At 44.2% G+C, this 25600-nt stretch overlaps 1 protein-coding gene across 6 annotated transcripts in view; it reads left to right on the top strand.

Moving 5' to 3' along the window:
- Positions 1-25600, top strand: part of LGALS8 (galectin 8) — a 36361-nt gene that overhangs the window by 2249 nt on the left and 8512 nt on the right. For 4 of the 6 annotated variants that reach the window (XM_087863185.1, XM_087863182.1, XM_087863183.1 and 1 more), the window contains exons 2-8: positions 12037-12183; positions 20134-20222; positions 21144-21354; positions 22773-22892; positions 23548-23604; positions 24321-24347; positions 25063-25151. In XM_087863185.1, coding sequence (XP_087719311.1) covers positions 12142-12183; positions 20134-20222; positions 21144-21354; positions 22773-22892; positions 23548-23604; positions 24321-24347; positions 25063-25151 — 635 coding nt within the window. In that variant the 5' untranslated portion in view covers positions 12037-12141. Of the gene's footprint in view, positions 1-880; positions 1719-12036; positions 12184-20133; positions 20223-21143; positions 21355-22772; positions 22893-23547; positions 23605-24320; positions 24348-24473; positions 24597-25062; positions 25152-25600 lie in introns of all 6 variants that reach the window. The other 2 variants (XM_087863184.1, XM_087863186.1) reach the window with 2 other exon arrangements.

Genomic DNA, 25600 nt, shown 5'->3' with positions numbered 1-25600 from the left:
TATACATTACTTGTGAGATGATCACAGTAAATCTAACTAACATCTATCACCACAAAATTGTTACAGTGATATTGACTATATGTAGTAAACATCTGTTACTGTAACGGAACCAACAGGAGTTTGCTCCTTAGTGACTCAGAGATAGAAACTACACCCAGGTGAGTTGTCCCACAAAGGAAGCTTTATGTGCATCAAATAAGGAGATCCTGGGGAGTAACTTGCAAAGCTGGGACTCCCCCAGGAAGGGTGAATTGGCTGTTACGTAAATGAAGTTTGCACTCCTCCTTGATATTACATTAGTATTATAATGAGGTAAAGGTGATTGTTGGTTATTCCAGAGGTCACTCCTTGGTCCATGTGTACAGGCCTGAGTCAGGGGTTTAGGGCCACCAGAGCTCTTCCCCTGGGCAGTCATTATTGATTGAGGGGTAGTTTCTGTTTCCAACCTGGGATGTTATGCCCACAGGATCTTTTGCCTGAGTTAAGCTGGAGGGGCACCTAGGTTAAGCGGGTTAAGCATCTGCCTTCAGGTCATGATTCCAGGGTTCTGGGCTCCCTGCTCAGTGGGGAACCTCACTTCTCGCTCTGTCTGCTACTCCCCCGCTTGTGCTCTCTCTCTCTCACTCTTGCTCTATCTTAAATAAATAAAATCTAAAAAAAAAAAAAAAAAGCTGGAAAGAAGAGCTTAAGGAAAAATGCAGGACCAGCGTTGATGGGTACAAGGAGGTGGGTAGTAAAGGTCAGGTCTTGGGGTCTAGCTGGTGACATCACCATACAAGATTGTTACACTGTTATTGACTATATTCCCTGTTATATCCCTTTTCTTTTTTTTTTTTAATTTTTTAAATTTTTTAAAATATTTTATTTATTTATGTGACAGAGAGACAGCCAGCGAGAGAGGGAACACAGCAGGGGGAGTGGGAGAGGAAGAAGCAGGATCCCAGCGGAGGAGCCTGATGTGGGACTGGATCCGGGAACGCCAGGATCACGCCCTGAGCCAAAGGCAGACGCTTAACGACTGCGCTACCCAGGCGCCCCATATCCCTTTTCTTATTTACTTTATAACTGGAAGATTGTACCTCTTCATTTCCTTCACCTGTTTTCTCCATCCCTCCCACCCCTGTTCTGTCTGGCAACCCTCTGTACCTATGAGTCTGTTTCTGTTTTGTTACGTGTTTCACTTAGCATAACACCCTCTAGATCCATCCATGTTTGTCACAAATGGCAAGATTTCATTATTTTTTATGTCTGAGTCCTATTCCATTATATGTATAAACCACATCTTCTTTATCAGTTCGACTATGATGGACATTAGGTTGCTTCCATATCTTAGCTATTGTAAATAATAATGTAATGAACATAGGATTATATAGGTCTTTTCCAATTAGCGTTTTTCATTTTCTTGGGTAAATACCAAGAAGTGGAGTTGCTGGATCATATGACAGTTCTATTTTTAACTTTTGAGGAACCTTCATACTGTTTCCCACAGTGGCAGCACCAATTTACATTCCCACCAGCAACGCACGAGGGTTCCCTTTTCTCCACATCCTTGTCAACACTTGTAATTTCTTGTCCTTTTGATTTTAGCCATTCGGACAGCTGTGAGGTGACCTCTCAATTGTGGGTTTGATTTGCATTTCCCTGCTGATTAGTGCTGTTGAGCATCTGTTGAGTGATGTTGTGCCTGTTGCTTATCCGTATGCCTTCTTTGGAAAAAGGTCTGTTCAGGTGTTCTCATTTTCTTTTTGTTTAAAGTTCGATGATTTATTAGTTGTGTATAATGTTCTGCTCATTTTTAAATCAGATTGTTTGGTACTGAGTTGTATGAGTTTTTTATGTATTTTGGATGTTAACCCCTTATTGGGGTATAATTTGCAAATACCTTCTTCCATTCGGTGGGTTTCCTTTTTGTTTGTTGATGGCTTCCTTCACTGTGCAGAAGCTTTTTCTTTTGTTGTAGGCCCGTTTGTTAATGTTTGCTTCTGTTGTCCTTGCCTGAGGAGACAGATCCAGAAAAATACTGCTAACACTGATGTCAGAGCGCTTCCTGCCTATGTTTCCTTTTAAGAGTTTTATGGTTTCAGGTCTTATATTTAAGTTTTTAATCCATTTAAAGTTTATTTTTGTATATGGTATGAGAAAGTGGCCCAGTTTCATTCTTTTGCATGTAGCTGTCTAGTTTTCTCAACATCACTTATTGAAGAGACTCTCTTTTCCCCATCTTGCCTCCTTTGTTGTAAACAAACTGACCATGTAACCGGGGGTTTGTTTCTGTGCTGTTGTGTTCTATTGATCTGTTTGTTGTTTTTGATTACTATACCTTGTGGTGTACTTTGAAATCTGGGAGTGTGATACCTCCAGCTCTGTTGTTCTTTGTCAACATTGCTTTGGCTATTTGTTTTTTGTTTTTTGTTTGTGGTTCCATACAGATTTTAGGATTATTTGTTTTAGTTATGTGAAAAATGCCATTGTATTTTGATAGGGATTGCATTCAATCTGTAGATTACTTTCGGTAGTATGGACATTTTGACAATATTAATCCTTCCAGTCTGTGAACATGGTATATCTTTATATTTATTTGTGTCATCTTCAGGTTCTTTCATCAGTGTCTTACAGTTTTGAGATTACAGGTCTTTCACCTCCTTGATTAAATTTATTCCTAGGTACTTTATTATTCCTGATGGAATGGTGAATGGGATTATTAATGTCTGTTTCTGAGAGTTCATTATTACTGTATAGAAATGCACTGATTTCTGTATATTGATTTTTGTATACTGCAACTTTACCGAATTCATTTATTCTAATAGTTTTTTTGGTGGAGGCTTTACGGTTTTTTTACATAGTATGTCATCTGCAAATAGCAACAGTTTTACTTATTCCTCTCCAATTTGGATGGCTTTTATTTATTTTTCTTGCCTAATGGCTGTGACTAGGACTTCCAATACTGTGCTGAATACAAATGGCATAAGTGGGCAGACTTGTTCCTGATCTGAGAGGAAAAGCTCTCAGCGTTTCCCTGTTGAGTATGATGTTAGCTGTGCGCTTGTCATATACGTGGCCTCTATTATGCTGTTCCCTCTCTACTCACTTTTTTGAGAGTTTTTATCAAAAGTGGATATTGAATTTAAGCAAAGCTTTTTTGCATCTATTGAGCTGTTCATATGATTTTCATCCTTTGTTTTGTTAATGTGGTAAATCACATTAAATGATTTGCAGCTATTGAAAGAACCTTGCATCCCCAGAATAAATCCCATTTGGTCATGTGCATGATCCTTTTAATGTATTGCTGAATTCTGTTTGTTAATATTTTGTTCAGGATTTTTACATCTATGTTCATCCGGGATATTGGCCTGTAATTTTTTTTTTTTTTTGGTAGTGTCTTCGTATGGTTTTGGTATCAGGGTAAAGTTGGCCTTGTAGAATGAATTTGGAGCGGAAGCATTCCTTCCTCTTTAGTTTTTTTGGAGTAGTTTAAGAAGAATAGGTATTAACAATTCTTGAAATGTTTGGTAGAATTCACCTGTGAAGCTTTCTAGTCCTGGACTTTTGTTTGTTAGGAGTTTTTTGGTTACAAATTCAATTTCATTACTAGTAATTGGTTTCTTCAGATTTTCAATTTCTACCTGATTCAATCTTGAAAGATTGTATGTTTCTAAGCATTTATCTATTTCTTCTAGGTTGTCTAATTTGTTGGGATATAATCATTCGTAGTAGTCTCTTATGATCCTTTTATTTCTATGGTATCAGTTGTAATTTCTCCTCTTTCATTTCTGATGTTATTTATTGGGCTCTGTCTTTCTCTTGATGAGTCTGGTTAAAGGTTTATCAATATTGTTTCTTTTCAAAGAACCCGTTACATTGAACTTTACTATTTTTTTAAATCTCCGTTCCTTTATTTCTGCTCTGATATTTATTATCTCCTTCCTCTTACTAATTTTGCACTTTGTTCTTTTTTTTCTATTCTATTTCTATTCTATCTTTTTGTTCTATTTCTATTAGGCGATGAATTTCCCTCTTAGAACTGCTTTTGCTACATTCCTTATATTTTAGAATGTTGTGTTTTCATTTGTCTAAAGGGATTTTATTTCCTCGTTGATTTTTTCATTGACCCATTAGTTATTTAGTAGCATGTTCTTTACTCTCCACACGTTTGTGTTTCTTTTTTTCCTTCTTCTTGTAATTGATTTCTAGTTCATTCTATTGTGGTTGGAAAAGTTGCTTGATATGATTTAAGTCTTCTAAAATTTATTGAGACTTATTTTGTGGCCTATGTGTGATCTTTCCTAGAGAATTTCCATGTGTACTTGAGAGGAATTTGTATCTGCTGTTTTTGGATTGGATGTTTTGTATATATATCTATTCAGTCCACCTGGTCTGATGTATCTTCTAAGACCAGTGTTTGCTTGGTAATTTTTTGGTTGGATGATCTATCCAGCGATGTAAGTGGGGTGTTAAAGTTCCCCACTGTTACTGTGTTGCTGTTAATGTCTCCATTTGTGTTTGTTCGTATTTGCTTTATATATTTACATGCTCCTATGTTGGGTGAATAAATATTTACAAGTGTTATATCTTGTTGGGTTGATTTTATCATTATGTAATGTCCTTGTCTCTTGTTACAGTCTTTGTTTTAAAATCTATTTTGTCTGATATAAGTATTGCTACACCAGTTTTCCTTTCTTTCCTATTTGTGTGGAATATATTTTTCCATCCTTTCACTTTTAGTCAGTGTATGTCCTTAGATCTGAAGTGAGTCTCCTCATATATGGCCTCATATGTGAATGGAAATGTTTTCCTTCCTTTTCCATTTTTTGGAATAGTTTGAGAATAGGTATTAACTCTTCTTTAAATGTTTGGTAGAATTTGCTTGCACAGCCATCTTGTCCTAGACTTTTGTTTGTTGGGTGTTTTTTGATTTCTGATTCAATTTTATCGCTAGTCATTGGTCTGTTGAAATTTTCCTATTTCTTCCTGCTTCAATTTTGGTAGGTTATGTGTTTCTAGGATTAATCCATTTGTTTTAGGTCGTCCAATTTGTTGGCATATAATTTTTCATAATATTCTCTTGCTAATCTTTTGTATTTCTGTGGTGTCAGTTCTTTCTCTTCTTTCATTTCTGATTTTTTAAAATCCTCTTTATTTATTGGTTGATTGATTGGATGAGTCTGGATAAAGATTTATCAATTTTGTTGATCTTTTCAAAGAGATGGCTTCTGGTTTCACTGATCTGTTGTATTTTTTTAGTTTCCAAATTGCTAATTTCTGCTCTAATACTTATTGCTTCCTTCCTTCTGCTGGTTTTGGTTTTTTTTTTTTTCTTAGTTCCTTGAGGTGTAAGGTTAGATTATTTGGTTTTTTATTTTTCTTCTTGAGGTAGGTCTGTATTGCTATGAACTTCCCTCTTAGAACCACTTTTGCCACATCCCAAAGATTTTGGACTGTTGTGTTTTCATTTTCATTTGTCTCCATGTATTTTTTTATTTCCTCTTTGATTTTTTGGTTGACCCATTCATTGTTTAGTAGCATGTTATTTAAAAATCTGTGTATTTGGCTCTTCTCACATTTTTTTCTTGTGGTTGATTTCTAGTTTCATAGCATGGTGTGATTTTGATCTTTTTGAATTCATAGATGCTTGTTGTGTCGCCTAATATATGATCTGTTGTGGAGAATGTTCTGTATACTCTTGAAAAGAATGTGTATTCTGCTATTTCAGGATGGAATGTTCTGATTATATCTGTTAAATCCATCTGGTCCAGTGTGTTGTTCAAAGCCACTGTTTCCTTGTTTTTCTGTTTGGATGATCTGTCTATTGATATAAGTGGGGTGTTAAAGTCCCCTACTATTATTGTGTTATTGTCGATTAGTTCCTTTATGTTTATTATTAACCTTTTAATGTATTTGGGTACTCCATGTTGAGTGCATATATATTTAAGATTGTTATATCTTCTTGTTGGATTGTTCCCTCTGTGATTATATAGTATCTTTCTTTGTCTCTTGTTATAGTCTTTATTTTAAAGTCTATTTTGCTACTCTGGTTTTCTTTTGACATCCATTTGCATGATAGATATTTCTCCATTCCCCCACTTTCAGCCTGCATATGTCTACAGTTCTGCAATGAGTCTTTTGTAGGCAGCAGATAGATGGGTCGTGTGTGTGTGTGTGTGTGTGTGTGTGTGTGTGTGTGTGTGTATGTGTTTGTGTGTGTGTTTAAAGACCTTATTTATTTATCTGAGATAGAGATCAAGCACAAGCAGAGGAAGAGGGAGTCTGATGTGGGCTTGATCCCAGAACCCCAAGATCATGATCTGATCCAAGGTCAGATGCTTAACTGACTGAGCCAGCTAGATACCCCTAGTCTTGTTTGTGTGTGTGTGTGTGTGTGTGTGTGTGTGTGTGTGTGTGTTTAATCCACTCTGTCACTCTATGTCTTTTATTTTTTTAATTTATTTAAATTTATTATTTTTTAAAGATCTTAGATTTTTTTTTAAAGATTTAAAGATTTTATTTATTAGAGAGAGAGAGAAAGCGTGGGCGTGTGCAAACAGGGGGAGGAGCAGAGGGAAGAGAGGGACAAGTACTCTATGCTGAGTGGAGCCCAATGCCGGGCTCAGTCCCAGGACCCTGAAATCACGACACGAACTGAAACCAAAAGTCGGGTGCTCAACTGACTGAGCCACTCAGGCACTCCTCACCCTTTGTCTTTTAATTAGAGAATTTAGTCCATTTACATTCCAAGTAATTATTGATAGGTATGTATTTATTGCCATTTGATACTTATCTTGTGGTTGTTTTTATAGTTCTTCTGTATTACATTCTACCCTTGCTCCCTTCTCTAATGGTAAGTGTGCTTTCTTTAATGATTTACTTGGATTTCTTTCTCTTTTATTTTTGCATATCTGTTACTAGTTTTTGATTTGTGGTTACTATTAGGTTTGTATATAACATTTTACATATATAGCAGTCTGCATTAAGTTGATGATTGCTTAAGTTTAAACCTATTCTTCAGTTCTCTGTCCCCACATTTTAGGTATATGGTATCATACTTTACATTCTTTTATTTTATGCATGGCTTGAGTGATTTTTACAGATACACTTATTTTTACTGCTTTTGTGCTTCCTACTTGTTACTCTTACTCATGGTTTTTCCTTTCCACTCAATTAGTCCCCTTTAACATTTCTGGTAGGGCTGTTTTAGTGGTCATGAACTCCTCTAGCTTTTGTTTATCTAGGAAACTCTTTACCTCTTCTATTCTGAAAGATAGCCTTGCTTGATAGATTATTGGCTGCAGATTTTTTTCCTTTCAGTGCTTTAAATATATCATGCTACTGCCTTCTGGCCTGCATGGTTTCTGCTGAAGACTCAGCTGATAGGCTCATGGAGTTCCCCTTCTCTTGCGGCTTTTAAAATGCTCACATTATCACTACTTTTGTGCCATTTTAATTACTATGTGCCTTGGTGTGGACCACTTTGGGTTGATTTTGTTGGGGGATCTCTGTGTCTCCTAGATCTGGATGTCTGTTTCCTTGCCCAAATTTGGGAAGATTTCAGCTATTATTTTTTCAAATAAATTTTCTGCCCCCCCCATTTACTCTCTTCTCCTTCTAAGATTTCTATAATGCAAATATTATGCTTGATGGAGTCACTGAGTTCCCTGAGTCTGTTCTCATGTTGCATTTTTTTTCTCTCTCATCTGCTCAGCTTGATTACTTTCCATTACTTTCTGTCCTGCAGGTCACTGATTCATTCTTCTGCTTTGGTACCCTGCTGTTTATTCCATGAGAGTATTTTTAATTTCATTTATTGTGTTCTTCATCTTTGATTGGTTTTTCGTTATCTCTGTTCAGGGTCTCACTGATGTCCTCCACTTTTTTCTCAAGTCCAGTGAGTACTTTATGATTATTACTTTAGATTCTCTATCAGGCATATTACTTATCTCCATTTTGCTTAGGTCTCTTGCTGTGGTTTTGTCCTGTTCTTTCATTTGGAACATATTCCTCTGCTTCCTCATTTTGTCTAACTCTCTGTTTCTCTGGGTTGGGAAAGTCACCTATGTCTCCTGTTCTTGAAAGTCATGGCTTTATGAGGACTTGTTCCTGTAGTGTCCTGCAGTGCAGTGTCCCCTGTTCACTGGAACCTGGTGCCCAGGGGTGTATCCTGTGTGTGTTGCACGCACTGTGGTGTGGTTTTGACCACTTTTGACTTCAGTCCATTCATCCTCAGCGGCTCTCTTTGTCTGCTGTGTGCAGTGTTTGGTCCTTGTGGTATTAGCGGACCAGTCTTGGGCTGCTGTGGGCTTGAGTTGAGTCAGGCATTTGCCAGAGATGTAGTAACTCCAAACTTCAGGGTGCTCTGTGTTGTTCCCTGCGAAGCTTTAGTTGGTGGGTGGGACCTGCAGTCAGAGCAGATGTCTGCCCTCAGTCCTCTGCTGGGTCGGCAGTCAGACTGGCGTGTGTGGTTATGTTCCCCTCGCCCCGGCGCAGTAATCGTTTGGAGTTGTGCTGGCCCCTGTCAGGGCTGCTTGCACACTGCCAGGCTTGTGGCCCGGATTTGAATGGGCTCCATCCAAGAGTGTATTGGAGGGGGTGGATCCGCAACATGGGGTCTAGTGGGATGCAGTGGGGCAACAGTGTTAGCAAGGTTGGCACACCGCTGGTTTTCTATAGGAGAGGTCCTGACGCGAACTGAAGCACGCCTGGCTAAAAGCAGTACATTCCCGAAGGCTGGGGAGCGGGGAGCCATGGAAGCAAGTTAGGTAGTGAAAGTCAACACAGCACTGGTTCCCGCAGGTGGGCAGGTGGCTGTGTGTTTATGCTGTGGTGGGGGGAGGGAAATGGTGCTTGCCAGTTTCTTTCTTCTTGGAGGAGTATCCCAGTGATCCCTGCCCCTCCGGGACAAGCTCTGAGATTAGTAAATAAATCTCCCTCCCGTGGCCCCAGGCATTTTCCAAATTACTGCTTCTGTTCTGTATCTCTCTAGGCTGTTTGTTGAGCTCTTTCTTTAAGGGCGAGGACTGGGCTTCTTGTCGTCCTCTGGGCTCTTCCACAGCTGGGCCCATTAATTTTTAGAATTCCAGGCTTTAAGTCCCACTGGTTGTACAAACTCACAAAATTCAGCCCCTCTGGTTTTCAAAGCCAAATGTTAAGGGCATTTGTCTTCCCTGTGTGGTCTTCTCAGTGCAATAGTCTGTTTCCCTTCCCTGTGCCTGCGGATTCCTCCCTCCCGTGGATAGGCTCGTGGTCCATTTAGCTCCTCACTGCGCGTCCACCCTTCCTACCCTCTTCTCTGTGGTCTTTTCTCTACATTTCATTGTGGAGTTTGTTCTGCCTTCAGGTTGTTTTCTGGTTTTCTACACGAGTACGGGTATTATCTAATTGTATCTGTGGAACAAGGTGGGCTGAGGGTCCTCCGACTCCACCATCTTCCCAGCAATCCTCCACCTTATTGTTTTGGGGTTTTTGTTTTTTGAAATCCACTCAGCCATCCTAAGTCTTTTGATGAGCGTTTAGTCCATTTACATTAAAAGTAATTATTGATAAGTGTGTATTCGTTCCACTTCGTCTTTAGTTTTCTGGTTGATTTTGTACTTTTCTTTCCCTGTGATTTGATGACTTTCCTTCCTGTAATGTTTGGATTCCTTTCTCTTTTATGCGTGTTTATCTATTATCGGCTTTAGCTCGTGGTTCATTTGTAACAACCTGTGTATCTAGCCGTCTGTTTCAAGGTGGTGCTGCAGAAGTTGGAGCATGTTGTAAAGGCACTACAGTTTTACTCTCCTTCCGTGTATTTTTTTTAAGGTCATATCTGACCTTTATTTTGTGTGTCCCTTGACTAATTATTGTACATAGAGTTGATTTATGACTTTTTCTTTTATCCTTCATACTAAAGTTCTCTGCTGTTGATCCACTACTGTACTACATGTTTGCCTTTACCAGGGAGAGTTTTTTATATATATTTCTTCTAGTAATGGTGTTTTCTGCTTAAAGAAGTCCCTTTACTATTTCTTGTAAAACCTGTTTAGTGGTGATGAAGTCCCTTAGCTTTTGCTTTTCTGGGAAACTCTTTATCTCCCCTTCAACTCTAAATGATAACCTTGCTGGGTTAAGTATTCTTAGTTGTAAGTTTTTTCCTTTCAGCACTTTGAAGATATTGTGGTTCTCCCTTCTGGCCTGAAAAGTTTTTGTTGAAAAATCAGCTGTTAATCTCGGGGGGGGGGGGGGCTGTTCCCTTCCCCCCCCCTTGCTGCTTTTAAGATTCTCACTTTATTTTTAACCTTTTAATTGTAACATGACTTCATGTGGATTTATCCAGGTTCATTTTGGGGGGACTCTCTGTGCTTCTGGACCTGGATGTCTGTTCCCTTCCCCAGATTTGGGAAGTTTTCAGCTATTATTTCTTTAAAAAGTTTTTTGCCTTCATTCACTCTTCTTTTTCTGGGACCCCTATAATGTGAATGTTAGTACACTTGATGTTGTCCTAGGGGTCCCTTATGCTATCGTACTTAAAATTCTTTTTTTTTTTCTGCTCATTTTGGAAGATTTCTACTTCCCTGTCTTCCAGATCTCTGATCCATTCTTCTGTATCTAATCTGCTGTTGATTGCCTCTAGCATATTTTTCATTTCTGCCGTTATAGTCTTCAGCTGTGATCGGTGCTTTCCTATATTTTCTGTCTGTTGAAGTTCTCGCTGTGCTCACTCATTTCTTCTCCCTAGTTCGGTGAGCGCCTTTTTGATCATTGCTTTGAACTCCTTATTGAGCAGATTGCTTCTCTCTGTTTTGTTCTTTTTCTGAAGTTTTGTCTTGTTCTTTTTTTTCTTTCTTTTTTGTTTATTCTTTGTTGTTGTTCTTTTGTTTGCAACGTACTTTCCTGTCTCCTCATGTTGCCTAACTCTGTGTTTCAGTGTATGAGGTAGTTCACTGTGTCTCCTGGTCCTGAAGGAGTGGCTTTATGTAGATGTCCTGTGGGGCACAGAAACACAGCGCCCCCTGGCCACCGTAGACTTTGCTCCAGGGCTCTCCCTGCCCGGCGTAGGCGGCATGTGCCCTCCTGTTGTGGCAGCGCTGCGACTGTGGGCGTGCTGCTGGGAGGGGCTGTCCCCCGCCTGCGGGCTGTCGCACCGGCTGCACCTGCTCCTGTTGCTCTGGTGGGCAGGGTTATCGCCCCGATGGCTGCAAGGCCATGCAGAGGCGCAAGGTTGCATGGGGCTCTCAGCAATGTGCACCCCCTGACATTAGCAGTCTAGAGGGCACATCAGCATGACAGAGTGAGACAGCAAAAACGGCTGGCGCTGGTGTTTCAGTCCCCTGGGAGGACCCAGCTGTCCCCTCTCCAGCAGATGCTCCAAGGTTAATAGGGGTCTCCTTCACCTGTTGTCTCTGTGCTTTTTGTCTGGTATTTTTGTGCTGGTTTCTGGGTCGAGTGAGTCTGCACACGGGCCCTTTAAGAATGGGTTTTCCTTTCCCTACAGTTCTGTAGTTTTTAATGGGTGATTCCCTGTTGGTTTTGAAAGCCAGTTGTTTTGGGGCCATCTCACCTGTGCAGGATGTAAGGCCTGATGTGAGCTTGAATCTCACTCCTCTGGGGAATTTTCCATACCTTTGAGATCTGTGTGGACTGTGCAGTACCATGTCTGGGTGTGGGTTTTCCATCAGCGAGACTGTATTTCTGCCCCTTCTGCCTGTCTTGTGCTGCGTCTTGTTGTGGAGGCCCTGCTCATCGAGTGTCCAGGTCCCCTTTTAAAAGGAGGTATATTCCACATGTAGTTGTAGGAGGAGGTGAGCTCAGGGGCTTCCTATGTGGCCATTTTGAACCCTCTTCTCTACTGATGTATATTTTCAGTCACTATGTCCTGCACTGATAATCCAGAATCACTTAGTGCACAAGTACACAATGAAAGAAGGGGGTCAGATCTTTGATTGTAATAGCATCCTATTATTTGGTAAATATAAGCAAGATAATTTGTAATTTAAATTGAAAAGTTAGGATGAAGAAAAGTGATGCATGCTAATTTTTCCTCCCCTCTGTTCTAATTTTACACAGGGCAAGAGCATCAGTTTCAATCTGGGAAGCCTGTAAATGAAACGTGCTTAAAATCTTAGATCCTACATAGAGAGACCTCAATCAACAATAAGGTGGAAGAGCGTGATGTTGTCCTTAGCAAACCTGCAGAATATCATCTATAACCCGGTAACTGACTCTATAGCATCACTTGTTATCTGCGGCAGGGTTTAGCGCAAATCCAATTGGGTAGTGATTATCCATTGCCGAGGAGGAGAGACGATCAAATTCAGTAAACATATGGAAAGGGACTGTGGTAGGGACTGTGGTGATACAGCCCTTGGAGCTCAGTCCAGCGGAGGACGAAGCCACAGTGATAATACAGGGTGGTGAGAGTGTGTTCGGAGTGGAGAACACGGGGTACGGTGGAGGGAAGCCAACTTTGGGGGTGCTGGGAAGATAACCACAAGACATAATTTTCAAAGGAAAATGGATTTGTTGCTCTTTTTTGATTAGACCCTGTTCATGAGAAATAAATGTCTCAGCGTTTCCCTCAGGTTTTCCCTCTGCCTTTCGAATACTGCTTCGTCCTTGGGTGGGGAAAGGTCAAAAGCCAGGGGCAAGATGGAGAAAGGAAGGAATTAGGGTCTTGTGGTCCAAGAGCCCCAGTGACTGCAGTTGCTGGAACTTTCAGTGTACATCCTGGGAAGTAAAGAACTTGTTTTAGTTTTCGGTGGTGATGAGAATCTTTAGAAATGTCTGGTTTCCGCATATCTGAAGCTAAACCCTGAATTTAGGTCTGACATAGAGTTGCTGCTTTTTTTTTTTTTTTTTTTTTTTTGGTAACTCCCCCCCCCCCCGCCCCCTGCTGGTGGGCAAGAGAGAGGGTGCGAGTCCTAGAAGCAGGGCCCCACACCAGTCCCATTAGTGTTCATGGTGCCCTTTTTCTGTTACTTCCTTTCTAGTTGGAACTCTTTTTTACCTGGGTTTTGATGCCATTGTGCAGAGTGAGGGTCAACCACCACATCAGGCAAATTCCACTTTGGAAGAAACAGCGTTGGGTAGTAGGCTTCCTTTAAAAAGGAAGACCGAGTTTGAAGTCAGCGAGACAGTCAAAAGGATTTTCTCTACCCTAGAGTTAAAAACATCTCAAGGTTGGGGGTGCCCGGGTGGCTCAGTCGGTTAAGCATCCCATTCTTGATCTCAGCTCAGGTCTTGATCTCGGGGTCATGAGTTCATTGGGCTCCACGTTGGGTGTGGAGCCTACTTAAAAAACAACAGCAACAATAGCTCAAGGTTGTAGATGGACTTTCTCCAAAGATTAAAAAACAAACCGGCTGCCCACCTGGGTGCCTGACATCCAGTCCTGGCTCCCGCAGGAGGCGGAAGGGCTGGTCGGGTGATGCTCCTCCATTCTGCCCGTCTTGCACAAAGGTGCCTTATCCGAATGCGATTTAGAAAGTAATCGTTTAGATTGAAATCCCTGTGCGTCTTGATCCAAGCATGCTGACGAGTCCTGTCATTTCTGGGGTTAGCATGTGCAGCGACAGGGTCGAAGCAAGAGAACGCGGAAGTTCATTTCCCGCCGAAGGGCTGCTCCAGGGCCGGAAGCGCAGCCACGCCTCCTGCATGGCCTCGCTGCTGTTGTGAGAATAGTTTGTGGTGACACGTTCTTCCGAAGTAAATGTTTTTGGCAAATAGCGCTTTTTTTGTTTTTCTGTTTTCTAGTCTGTTTTCACAAGCCAAAAAGGGTAGAGGTAGAAAGATTGAACCAAATAGCAAAGATGACATTTTGCTGGGGCACCTGGGTGGCTCAGCCGGTTGTGTCCTTCTCTTGATTTCAGCTCAGGTCGTGATCTCAGGGTCATGAGATGGAGCCCGGCGTCCGGCTCCGTGCTCAGCAGGGAGTCTGCTGGAGATTCTCTCTCTCCCTCTCCTGCCCACCCCCTGCATCTTTCTCTCTCTAATATAAATAAATCTTGTAAAAAAATGACATTGTGCTCCATCTTTAAATTTAATAAATATTCATAGCACCACGTGTGCACACTGCTAAGCTCTTCTTCAGTTTTTTGAACTGGTCACTAACAAAATAACTGTAATGCAAGAAAATAATTCTTTTTAAGTCTAGCTTGTACATATCCTAATCGATTGACTTAAAACATCAAAGTTATTTGCAGCCTCTGCTTTTTCCCCATTGTCTTTTGAACATGGGAAGGGCAGCTAGCTGCAAACGGGAGAAGAGCTTAAGCAGTGTGGACATGTGTGTGTTTTTTGACTTTTTACTGTATGCTTTATTAAGCATTATGAAGACTCAGAACTACCACCTTTTAATTTTTATTTCTTAATGTTTCTAAAGCTTCCATCCACATTGGCGGCAAATTCTATCCGTATTAAGTCCTCTTGGAAAAAATACAGTACACTGTGTAACTGTCCTGTGTGCTTTTTCATACCGAATTTATTTCAGTGTTGTGTATACAGTTCTTAATATGTGACTGAGTGTTAGCTGGTTCAGACGTTATTTAGCAATGAATCAAATTGGTTGTGAACATTCATTCCACCTGGTGCCGGAAAGCTCATCCTTCCAGTCCCCTTGGGAACCTCGCTTCCACCTTTATCCTTTTCTCCTTAGCCCTCTGAGTACCCCCTTTCTGCCTTACCACTTCATCTTTAAACACAAAACAGTAAACTCTTTCTTAACCTCCGAGGTCCCTCCAGCCTCGTGTCCTTCTTGTTCTCCCTTGTTGACCATTGTCTGAGACAGCGTCTCTTCTGCTGTCTTGATTCTCTAACCACAGCTCTGCCCTCTTGATTTTCTTTTTTTTTTTTACTCTTTCTTAATTTCCTTTTTGTCTTTACTCATCATGTCTTGCTCTTCATTTTGCATCTTTACTGATCACCGTTAGACCTTCTGAGTATGTGCAGGACATGTGAGCAGTTCCGGCCTTTTACCTAAAGCTCTGAGATGCCCCGCCAACCCTTCAGGACTGAGGAGTTCCTATCCAACGTCACGTCTGCCTCCCCGAGTCAGCTTCCCTTCTGTGGGTTTCCATTTCTTTCCATGTCTTTCTGCTGTTTACTTCTACCTCCTCCCATGCCACCAAGCCCCCAATAGTTTGAAGGTAATCTGTGTTCCAAATTTAATTTCATTTATTAAACACAGTGGCTTTTCCTTTTTTATTATTTTTAAAATCTAAAGATAGTATGTGTAAATCATTTTTAAAAGCTCAAACCGTATTTAAGGGTTACATTAACCCGTACATTTTCCTTCTGCGCTGGTGCTCGGCTCCCTCCCCGCGGCAACCACACTTCCCGGTTTTGTGTACAGCCTTCCCAAGAGCACATGTGAGTATCCCAGAGTGTGTCGTGCGTGTCACTTTTATTGGTCCTGTTTCTTCACACGTGTGTCACACTACAAACCTCGTTTCATGGTGCTTCTCGTGAAGTGAGGGTCTGGGGCGCCCGGCGTCAAGTCTGTCAGGACCGTTTCCCTAACACCATTTGCTCTCTTCATGTCTGTGTCACAATTTGGAAATTCGTGGAACACTTCAGACTTTTTCATTATCATCATAACAGTGATCAGTGATTATAACCTGCTGGAAGCTCAGACAATGGTTCGCATTTTGTACCAATATTTTTAAATTAAGGAAAGTACTTTTTTTCTTCTTTAGGTATAATGCCATTGCACACTGAATAGACTGCAGTATCACGTAAACCTCTTTTTTTATGCACTGGGAAACCAAAAGATGTATCTGACTAGCTTTACTGCAGTCTTCACTTTGTGGAAGTGCCCGGAAACTGAGCCCGCAGTGTTTCCGGGGTGTGCCCGCATAGACACTGCCCTGTGTGCTGCTTTCCCACGCAGCGCGTTTTGGAGCTGTCTGCACGCTTGGGACTTCTCGCTCATCTTCGTGGCTGCATGACTGGCCCGTTGGACGCATATACCATCACTTACTCAGCCGGTTCCCAGGAAAGGACTGTTCCCTTTTGTGGTGGGACCCCACGCTCTGGTGTACGGCCTTATGCATGCGTGCCAGTAGTTTACAGGGTAAATCTGTAAAAGTGGAATCACTGGGTCAAAGGGCATGATACCCACTTCATTATCTTCTTAAAAATCTTCCTTATTTATCCATGTTAAGGATTTTGACAGCCTTCCCATATTGAACTTGACCTCCTTGATGTGTCTAGCTGACTGATCCTTCTGTCCTTTCTCTTCCCATCCCCCGCCTTGAGGTCCCCGACACACACCCAGGTGTGATGATTCATGGGCACAGAGTCCTGCTCGTGGCTGTGCTTTATTACAGTGAAACGATACGGAGCCATGTGACTAAGGGAAAGGCACCTGGGGCACAGTCCAGGGGAAACCTTCAAAGTCCCACGGGTCCTCTCCCGGTGACTCCCCCAGGACGTGCTGAAACCCCGCAGCAACACGCTGTGACAGTGCATGTGAAATGCTGCCCACCAGGGAAGCTCCGCAGAGACTCCCTGCCCAGGGGTGGATGGGGCGCTGGTCACGTGGTCCGCTGCCGCCTGGCACGTACCGGGATTCCAGACTCCCATCAGGAAAGCAGGTTTTTAGCTTAACCATATGGCTTGTACCAACAGTTTAGGTGCAGGAGACCACCCGTGGCCGTCTGGGTGGTGGTGCTCTCCCCAGCAGGGGGCCAACCTCGTCAGGAGGCCTTGCAGGGCTCACCATCCTGTCTGCTTTGTTCATTCTTTTCTGCATACTCCCTCATTTTACAAGCCATTTTACAAACCTTTGCCCCTGGCTCTTCCTGTCTCAGCTTCTCTACCTTGGTACCTATAATAATCCTCTCTGCTCTGACTTGGAGCATGAGTCCTGCCACTCACTCACTGTGTGGCCCTGAATCCCCTACATCAGTGTATGTGGCCTTAGCTGTTCTCCCAACCGTCACACCAGATGAGTTCAAATCTAAACTCTTCTTCCTTCTGAAATCTCTTTCCTCCCCAGTTTTACCATTTTAGATGGCGGCCCCTATAGATGGTTTCCTTTGAAGTCGTTCTGTGTCTGTCTCTTCCTCCCCGTGTCCCCCAGTGTCTACCGCCATCATCCTGGCTTGTATCCTTGTCTCTGGCTGCCTGCAAGTAGCCAGTCTCCCAGTGAACCCCCTGCGCTCCGGCATCCTGTGTCCCACTGGACTGTTGCCCCCAAACCCCGCTTTCATGATCTCATTCTACAGTCTGACCCTCTGTCCTGAACTGCCCCCTTACTGCTTGTCTGCCAGACCTGTTTTGTCTTTTCCTGCCTCTCTGCTTTTGTAAAGGGACATGTCTCCCTGAGCTGGCTTCCCCCTCCTAACCGCGCAGCTCACATCACATTCCTCATCAACTTTCTTTGGGCAACTTGGAATTCTTCCTACATTTTTCTGAAGCACTGATCTGGCACCTACTTACTGCCGTGTATGTGAAGATGGGGAAGATGTTCGTAGTTGCCCCCACAGAGCCAGTCTAAGCAGAAAAGGAATTTATTCAGTGATACTGAGTGGTTCTCAGAATCTCTAGCAGGACTGAAGGACCACACTTGGCAACCACAGAGTCACAGACGACACCAAAAGTCGTGCTGTAAGACTCTTCCCACCACGATGGTCCCTTTGCACCACCAGCCCCACCCGGGCCAGCTCTGCCTCCGACCCTGCCGGCAGCGCAAACACTCAGTGATTCCGTCTTCTTGTCACTGGTTCTAACTTCCCGTCTGAGCTGGCGGTCCCGAGTGACGGACTTTTGTCCTGTCCCTCGCCCTTCCCTGCAGCCTAGATGAGGCTGAGTGAGGGTCTTCCGGATACGGGAGAAGATTGTGACTCTGAACAGCCGCGTATCTCAGGTGCACTACAGGCTCCTCCCGGACAGGACTCTCATACGTCTTTCAGTTGCAAAGTCCGCTTGGGAAAGACCTTTGTGGCAGCAGACATCGCAGAAGTCACCCTAAAACAGGCAGAGCAGTGAGGGTCAGCTAGGATGTTCGGCAGGTAACACGAAACCCAGCTACGGCCTAAGCTTACAGTATTGTCTCCAGTGTGATCAGAACTGTGTTTTAATTTTTTAAAATTATTCATGAAACATCAAAGCTTGACGTTTGCCTACGAAACAGCGTCCTTCTTCCTTTTCAGGGGAGCAGACAGTCAAGAGTTCAAGGAGTGGGCTGCAGGACATCTCGTGTGACTCCCGTGACCCAGATCACTTGAGTGTGACTGACACCACGGGGGGTGCTTTTCTAAGTGGAAAGCGTTAGTCCACGTGGCGGAAATTCCGCACTGTTGTTTCTCAGACTGGAACAACTTATTGACAATTGTGAAGAACTTACTAGCATTGATGGGAATAGATTATTGGTCTGAGAAAGCTCTTTCCAACCCTAAAGTTAAATATATAATAAAAACTTGTGGTTTTAAACATATAAATGCTTATGATAGAGATCTGGAAAATATAAACATATGAAGAAAATTAAGATCCCATTCCTCAAGAAAACTTGTTAACATTTTTGGTTTATTTCTTTACGGTGTTTTTTTTTTTATGTTCATCATTAACTTAAGGTTAAGATCATACTGTGTATAGTTCTGTAGGCTCTTTTCTCCGTAATATTTATATCCCCTAACATTTTGCATCATTAAATATTCTGCATAAATATATTTGGAATGTATATAAAATTTGAAGTTACGAAGACTGTTGAGTTGAGTAACAGATTTACCCTGAGGAGGCTGTTCCTGGACTCGGCTGTGGCCCAGATATCGGTGTGGACGTGTAATTCCTTCCACACGGTCTGCGCGGAGCCCAGCGGCTCTGGCGTGGGGCTGTGGCCAGCCTCCGCATGTGTGGCGTTTGCTGCTGCGATGGGCTCTGCTCCTCCCACCCACCTGCTCTCGGCAGCTCTCACGACAGTAGGGGCAGCTGGCTTCCGTCGTTTCCTGCTTTTCTTGGTCATCGCTTGGCTCCCTGGTCAAGGCAGCCACACGTGTGGTTGAGCCGCCACTCAGCTGCTGCTCCTCTGCGTGGGTGCGGCTCTGGCCGGGACCGGTTTCTGGGCTGGTGAGCGCCCACTCCTTCACCACGTAACCACCGATCGTTCTGACCTCGGTCCTAGGCCTGCCCTACGCAGCGTACAATCCAGGCAGCGTCTCCTGTGCTGTGAGGCCCGTCAGAGCGGGGTGGGGTCCACTGGCCCCTGGCGTCTGCAGAAGGTTCCGTGGAAGAGGTTGGCGCTTGCCCGGAGGTTTTCAGCTTAGGAGCAACCAATCTGTAGCTACTTTTATATGCTCTCCTGTTTTAGGTCTTATTTCTTGACAATCAGAGCTACCTTGGATAGATTTTAGCACTCATGTCCTAACTGGGGTGAGCTGGGCATAAGGCTTGATGGCGTCTGGCCTGCGTGGTTTGCTCAGATGCCCCTGAATGGAAGGGGCGATGGTTGTGATGCAGAAGATGCAGCCAGTGTGGGCGTGGAGGGAGGACAGTCGAGTCACCTCTGGGGAAGTGGAGTGACAAGATCTGATCGTGTGTTCGGCCCCAGACAAAAAGGCTGGGTTCCAGGTGATGAGGGGCAGGCTGGGACCTGGATACTTGTTGGAACCTAAGCCTACAGACTGGACCAGGCCAGGCCAGGCCGGTGCTGTGTCGTGAGAGACCACAGGCACCCAGAGTCATCCCTGAGATCGTGCAGCTCTGATTCCCAGCAAGGGTCTAGAAGCCTGGCAGGGAAGATTAGACACTCGGCTCCCAGGTGTGGCGGAGGGGCTGTGTTCGGAGCCCCCTCCACAGGCAGTGAGTAAGTGTCACTGCCTCCATCAACATGGGCTTGGGGCCTCGCGTGGTCTTGGTCCCATGTTGGGATCATCAGTGGAACTTTGGGGGAAGGGGAGGGGGAGGGGAACAGGACTTCCAGCAAGTTGTTTTTTCTATTATCAGAATTATCCTATTAAGTAGACATTTTATTTCACAAAACCCCCAAGCCAAATAAGAAGTCATATGAACTTTCAGCTGTGTCTTTCTCTTTTCAGATACTGTCACTATCTTGTTTGAATAGTGACGTAGAAAATGCTAGATTCCAAACAGATTTACATGCAGCCTTTCAAAATGTAGTCTTTCTGTTTTACGTAAACATCCACTTGTTAAAATTATTTTTCCTAGGTACTCCCGTATGTCGGGACCATTCCTGGGCAGCTGGAGCCTGGAACTTTGATTGTGATACGTGGGCATGTCCCCTGTGACTCGGACAGGTAAAGCCATCGCAATTCATGAAGCAGGAACACGGCCGAAGGGTCTTTTTGTGGGGAGACAGTTTCTGATACTTTGAGGCCTGGTTTTGCTTTCATCAGCAGCCCCAGCCCAGGTGCTGAGATGGGAGTGAATGACTGAAATAAAGGTCACTTGGGTGTTTTATTGCAGGAAGTCTGGTTTGAATATAAAGGATTAGATATCTAGTTAATGACAGGAATTGTGGTCAGACTCCCAGGGACAAGGTCTAGTTACAGTGAAACGTTCTCACAGCATCATTGCTTAAGATCCGTTCTGGGCATGTTGTCTGATGCTTGCTTTGGGTACAAACTGTGGACGAGGCTGTCTGAGTGCGAGCTGGGCCAGCTCTGTGTGGCTGATGCCCAGATAACAGCGGTTTCAATAAGAAGCCAAAGTCAAGTCTGAAGAAGACAGCCCGTATGTTTCCAGGTAACTCCGTAGAATCTAGAGAAGCAGGCCTCTTCTGGCTCTCGGTTCTGCTGTCCCTCTTTCTCATGGCTCACGGCAGCTAGAAATCCAGCCCTTACACCATGTTGTGGGTGGCTGGGTGGGTCCCTGTGGGGTTTGAGGGGAGTGGGCAGGGGAGGGGGGTGGACAAAAGGCAGGTGCCAGCTGACTTAGGGCCATTCCCGGGAGCTTTCCAGAACATTTCCACCTTGGCAGAGCCTCCAGCACTGGAGGACGCCTGTTTGCCGGGGGGCTGGAAAACGTGGGCTCTTACTCTGCACAGCTCAGGGCTCTGTACGGAGGGGGGAAAGGAAGATTCTGTAAGAAGGTGTTTAGGCCACGTGGGTGGACACGCAGAGGATCCGTCACGGGTCGCTGAGGCTGGGTTTTGGTGCTTGCTGGGCCTTCCCCGGCAGCCTCCTTCCGAGTGCCCACGTGGCCCCTTGCCCTCGCAGGTTCCAGGTGGATCTGCAGTGCGGGAGCAGCGTGAAGCCGCGCGCCGACGTGGCCTTTCATTTCAATCCGCGCTTCAAGTGGTCCGACTGCATCGTGTGCAATACTCTGAAGAATGAAAAATGGGGGTGGGAAGAGATCACCTACGACGTGCCTTTCAAAAAAGAAAAATCTTTTGAAATTGTGATTATGGTGTTGAAAGACAAATTCCAGGTAGGTTTTGGAGAATAATGGTGGCACCCAGGGCAGCTCTGCATGTCCGTAAACTTGCCCTTCCATTATTTCCAGAGAAAAAGAGTGGCTTTATCCTTTTGCTCGAAAGTAGGGGCCAGGCGGGTACCCAAGTGTGAGGTGGGGCACACGTCTGTCTGCCCCTGCTGTTTCATCCGGAATATGGGTCCAGGGCAGCCAGACCTTTTTATTACATCCTATTTCTGCCAGCATGGCTGAGCTCAGATCTGAATTAGCACAGCATTGTATGAATACAGGATCGTAAACTGTGAGCACCGTGACTAGAAGCGTGGGGGCGCCTGGGACGGACAGATGGGTGGGGAATCAAAGTGAAGTCCTGCCACGAGTTCTCTAGGATCAGGAGATTTTAGGTGCAGAATTCTTGGAAATCCTGTGCGCAGTAAATACCTGCACGTACTAGCGCGTACGTGTGAGGTGGAAGGTGGCTCTCGAGGCTTGGGGCGGGCACACTTGCCCACCAGCCCCGTGGAGCCTCGAGCCTCCCAGATGAGTGACCCGTTGGCTTAGAGTGAAGATTTCCCATCTCTGGTGCAGGACCTTTGTGTCCTGCAGGATATGCTCCCACCAGAACACTTCCCCTGAATCTCTCAAACTCCATTCGTCCCTCCTTCCCTGGCCTTCTGAGCACGTGTATCTGTAGTGTTCTTTAGAACACTCGTTCCTGGACTCTTGTGCCTTTTCCTGTGTTTACCTTACCTGCCAGTGGGATTTTAAGCTCCTTGAGGTCTGACGCCGGTTTGCGTTTGGCCTGTTTTCCCGACATCCCCTATTTGGGAGGGAGGGACAGGGAGCCTCGTGGAGTAGCCACCTGCTGGCGGGCCCTGTGCTGCCACACTCTCAGGAGTGACTTCACAGTCCCTTCACAAGAGCAGCCCTTGGAGGGACGGCCTCTTCCTGCTTACAGTCGGAACCGCAGCTAATCGAGTAGCTTGCCGGTGTCCGCTCATTCAGCAGATTCAGCAAGGACTTAATGAACGCCTGCCATGTGCACGGTGGCTTTCCTTAGAGTGTGGTCCTCCAGGACAGCGGCTGGGGGGCAAGCTTGCAGGGCAGCTCGCTAACCGCGGTGCTCACAGGCCTAGGGCGTCGGGGGACTGTGAAGCCCGGTGTCTCCCGTACGTGCACAGGGACACACACGCTTGTGCACGTATGTTCACAGATGTGTAATCTGTCCAGTCCAAGGTGATTTCTCAAAGGAAGTGAGAAACACTGCTAGTATCATGGATGCTTTCAGCTTGGTCAGACATGTAATGTGCAGACATGTGGGAAAAGATAGAAAATTAAACCCGAGTAGACATGATTTAAATTTGGATACATTAGTAAATGTAGTTAATTGTTTGTTTTTCCGGGGTGCTGGGCTGTCTTCTGTGTTCATTTAGGTGGCTGTAAATGGGAAACATATACTGCTCTATGCCCACAGGATTAGCCCAGGGAAGATAGACACTCTGGGCATTTATGGCAAAGTTAATGTCCACTCAGTTGGTTATAGCTTCAGCTCGGTGAGTACCCTTCCACAGCCTGGGGTCTTCCTCGACGTTGTCTTCTGATGAAACGGTAGGAAATATCTTTAACGTCTTCTGCTAAGATAAAAATACTGTAAATGTTTCTGTCGTTAGTGTATTAATTTCTTGGAAGTAAATCTTTCAGACCAGTAGTGTGCTATGTATTGGCCAGGCCTTTAATGTCTATAGGATCTTAAATCTAGCACGCTTCTAACAACAAAAGCGAAACCCAAAATAGTAACTACAAAACAAAACCAACCCTTTTTAACGGGGCTAATTCCTTGGAGTACAGTGGAGGATTTCTCCAAGACCGATTCCTAGAAGTAGGAAGTCTGAGTCAAAGGGCATGTGTATTTTAAGTTACAACTGATACTAGTTGGAGGGCTGGTGAGCTCATCCTCCAAAAAGCTTTCCAACAACGTACAGTCTCAGCAGCCGTGCCCATTCACTCACATTCTTCTTGATGCTCATTCTTAGTCTCTGTAACGCTTGCCAATCTGATAGGGGGGAAGGACCCTAATGTTAAGTACATTTTTGGATTATAATTTTCAAGCATATTTTCATGTTTAGTACTATTTATAATTCTTTTTGCTATGTCAGGGAGGTTGTATTTAGAATTCTGATGGATGTTAAAAATTAATCTTATCTTCAGGATTTCAGAAGTACCCAAGCATCTACTCTGGAACTGACAGAGATAAGTAAAGAAAATGTAAATATTAAATCTTTTAATGAACTACCAGTTTAAAAATGTTCTTTTAGTTGTCGTGTAAATCAGGTGGCAGGCAGGCAGAGTTTTATAAAATTGTTTTTGATGTGAAAAAGTATTTTTAATATTAATAGGCTGGAAGTCAGCATTTGAAAACTAAGGCATATACTTCTGTCCCAGGCACTGTAAATTTTGCAGATGCTTGAGCTCTCCGTGTATCTGCCTACTACCCACCACTCTTATGTTAAAAAACCTCTCTGTTGAAGAGAACTGTCACATGGTATTTATAAATACTGACCACAGTGCATTGGCACATGAACTGCCACATGCATCTTTTCCCTGGTAGGAACAAGTACAGTCTAAACACCGAGTCTTTGTTATTAATGGAGAAAGTGGTGCCTTAGTGATCTTGGAACATGTGATCTAAAAGATGGAATACAATATCTTAGCATGGTGGGAGCACCTTGGAAAGAACAAGTAAAACATGTCCAAAGTTCACGTGTAGTCCTACGAAAAATTATTTATGCTGGAGGATACAGGTTTCAGGTGACCAAGACCGTAAGCCTGTATCCCCAGCCTGAGTAGCCCGTCACAACTCCTCAGCACACCGTCAGGAAGTGCAGGCTCTGGCCCTTGTAACCAATAAGATCTGACTGCTCATGTTATAAAATGTAATTTTTCCCTCTCAAATGTCTTCACTTTGGTTTCTCTTCCAATAGGTACTGAAGTCTGACACATCACATTTTGTAAGTATTTTTGCCTAGGTTATAACATGGAACATTTTATAAAATCACCCAGGACATGAACAGTTGAAACCTTAGAAGACAGCTTCATTCCTTCCCTGCCTTACTGCAGAACTCTTTCCCCAACAGCCTAGTAATAGAGGAGACATTTCTAAAATCGTACCCAGAACTGTCTACACCAAGAGCAAAGGTTCGACTGCCAATCATACTCTTACTTGCGCCAAAATACTACCTACCAGCTGTTTGTCAAAGGTTTGAAGAGCCAAAAGTTTTCTTAATTCTATATAACCAGTTAAGTTTTAATTAGCTGATAATGTGTAACTTCTACCCTCAGTAGAAGCCCAAAGCAGCCCCTCTGCATTTCTGTGCTGACCCCGAACGGAGAAGAGTCAGCTGGGCATCAAGTCTCTGGGCTGCGTATTTCTGGAACGCTCCCACCTGGGCTGCCCCCCCCCCCCAGGCAGAAGGTGCAGCACGCTGCAGAGCCCAAGTGTAGGCGACCTTCTCAGAGCGTGTTTCACTCACGCAAGGGATTTCAGGCCCCGCTTCATGTTTACTCGTTTCCTCCTCTGAAATGCTGTGAGTGTTCACCGTGAGCCAGGCGGTGCTGACTGCTGGGGCTTGCTGGGCAAGGCCTTTAAACATGGCCTGTGTCTTCGGACAGTTTTCCCATGAGGTCACTTTTTGCAGGCTTCCTAGTGCTGTGTTTTCTCTTCAGACTCTGCCATTCGCTGCGAGGTTGAACTCCCCCATGGGCCCTGGACGAACCGTCTTCATTAAAGGAGAAGTGAATAAAACTGCCAAGGGGTCAGTACCATTGTTATCGGGGCTGGCGCGAATACTTGCCACATGCATCTCTTCCTGCCTTATACTAAGCCCTGACAGTCTTGCAAGATGGGAGCAGGACGAGGGTCCTGGTCCTCACCGGACATGTGAGACAGGAGAGCAGGGGGAGTCGGGCTGCCAACCAGACTGCTAACAACTAGTTGGGGGTAGAATCAGGACCGAAGGCCAGCGTTTTGAGCCAGGCTTTTTGTGGCCGGACGAGAGGTGGCGTTTTTGTCTGAGAAGCCCACCAGTGCCTTAAAGAACTCCAGGGCAGCCGGGAGGTCATGTGACTTGTAAAATTTCTGCTTAAGAACCTTTTCTGAGACGTTCAGACTTCTGAAAGCTTGAAATGAGCTATTTCCTGGAAGGCAGTCACTTCCAGGAACAGAACACTTGTAAATGTTAGTAGTACTGCAGGGGACTGCCTC

The sequence above is a fragment of the Ursus americanus genome, chromosome 6, assembly GCF_024610735.1.
Source record: "Ursus americanus isolate L20-20 chromosome 6, mUrsAme1.1.p, whole genome shotgun sequence".
Lineage (NCBI taxonomy): Eukaryota > Metazoa > Chordata > Mammalia > Carnivora > Ursidae > Ursus > Ursus americanus.
Note: the sequence above shows the minus strand (reverse complement) of the source record. Positions and strands in the feature narration are given on the sequence as shown.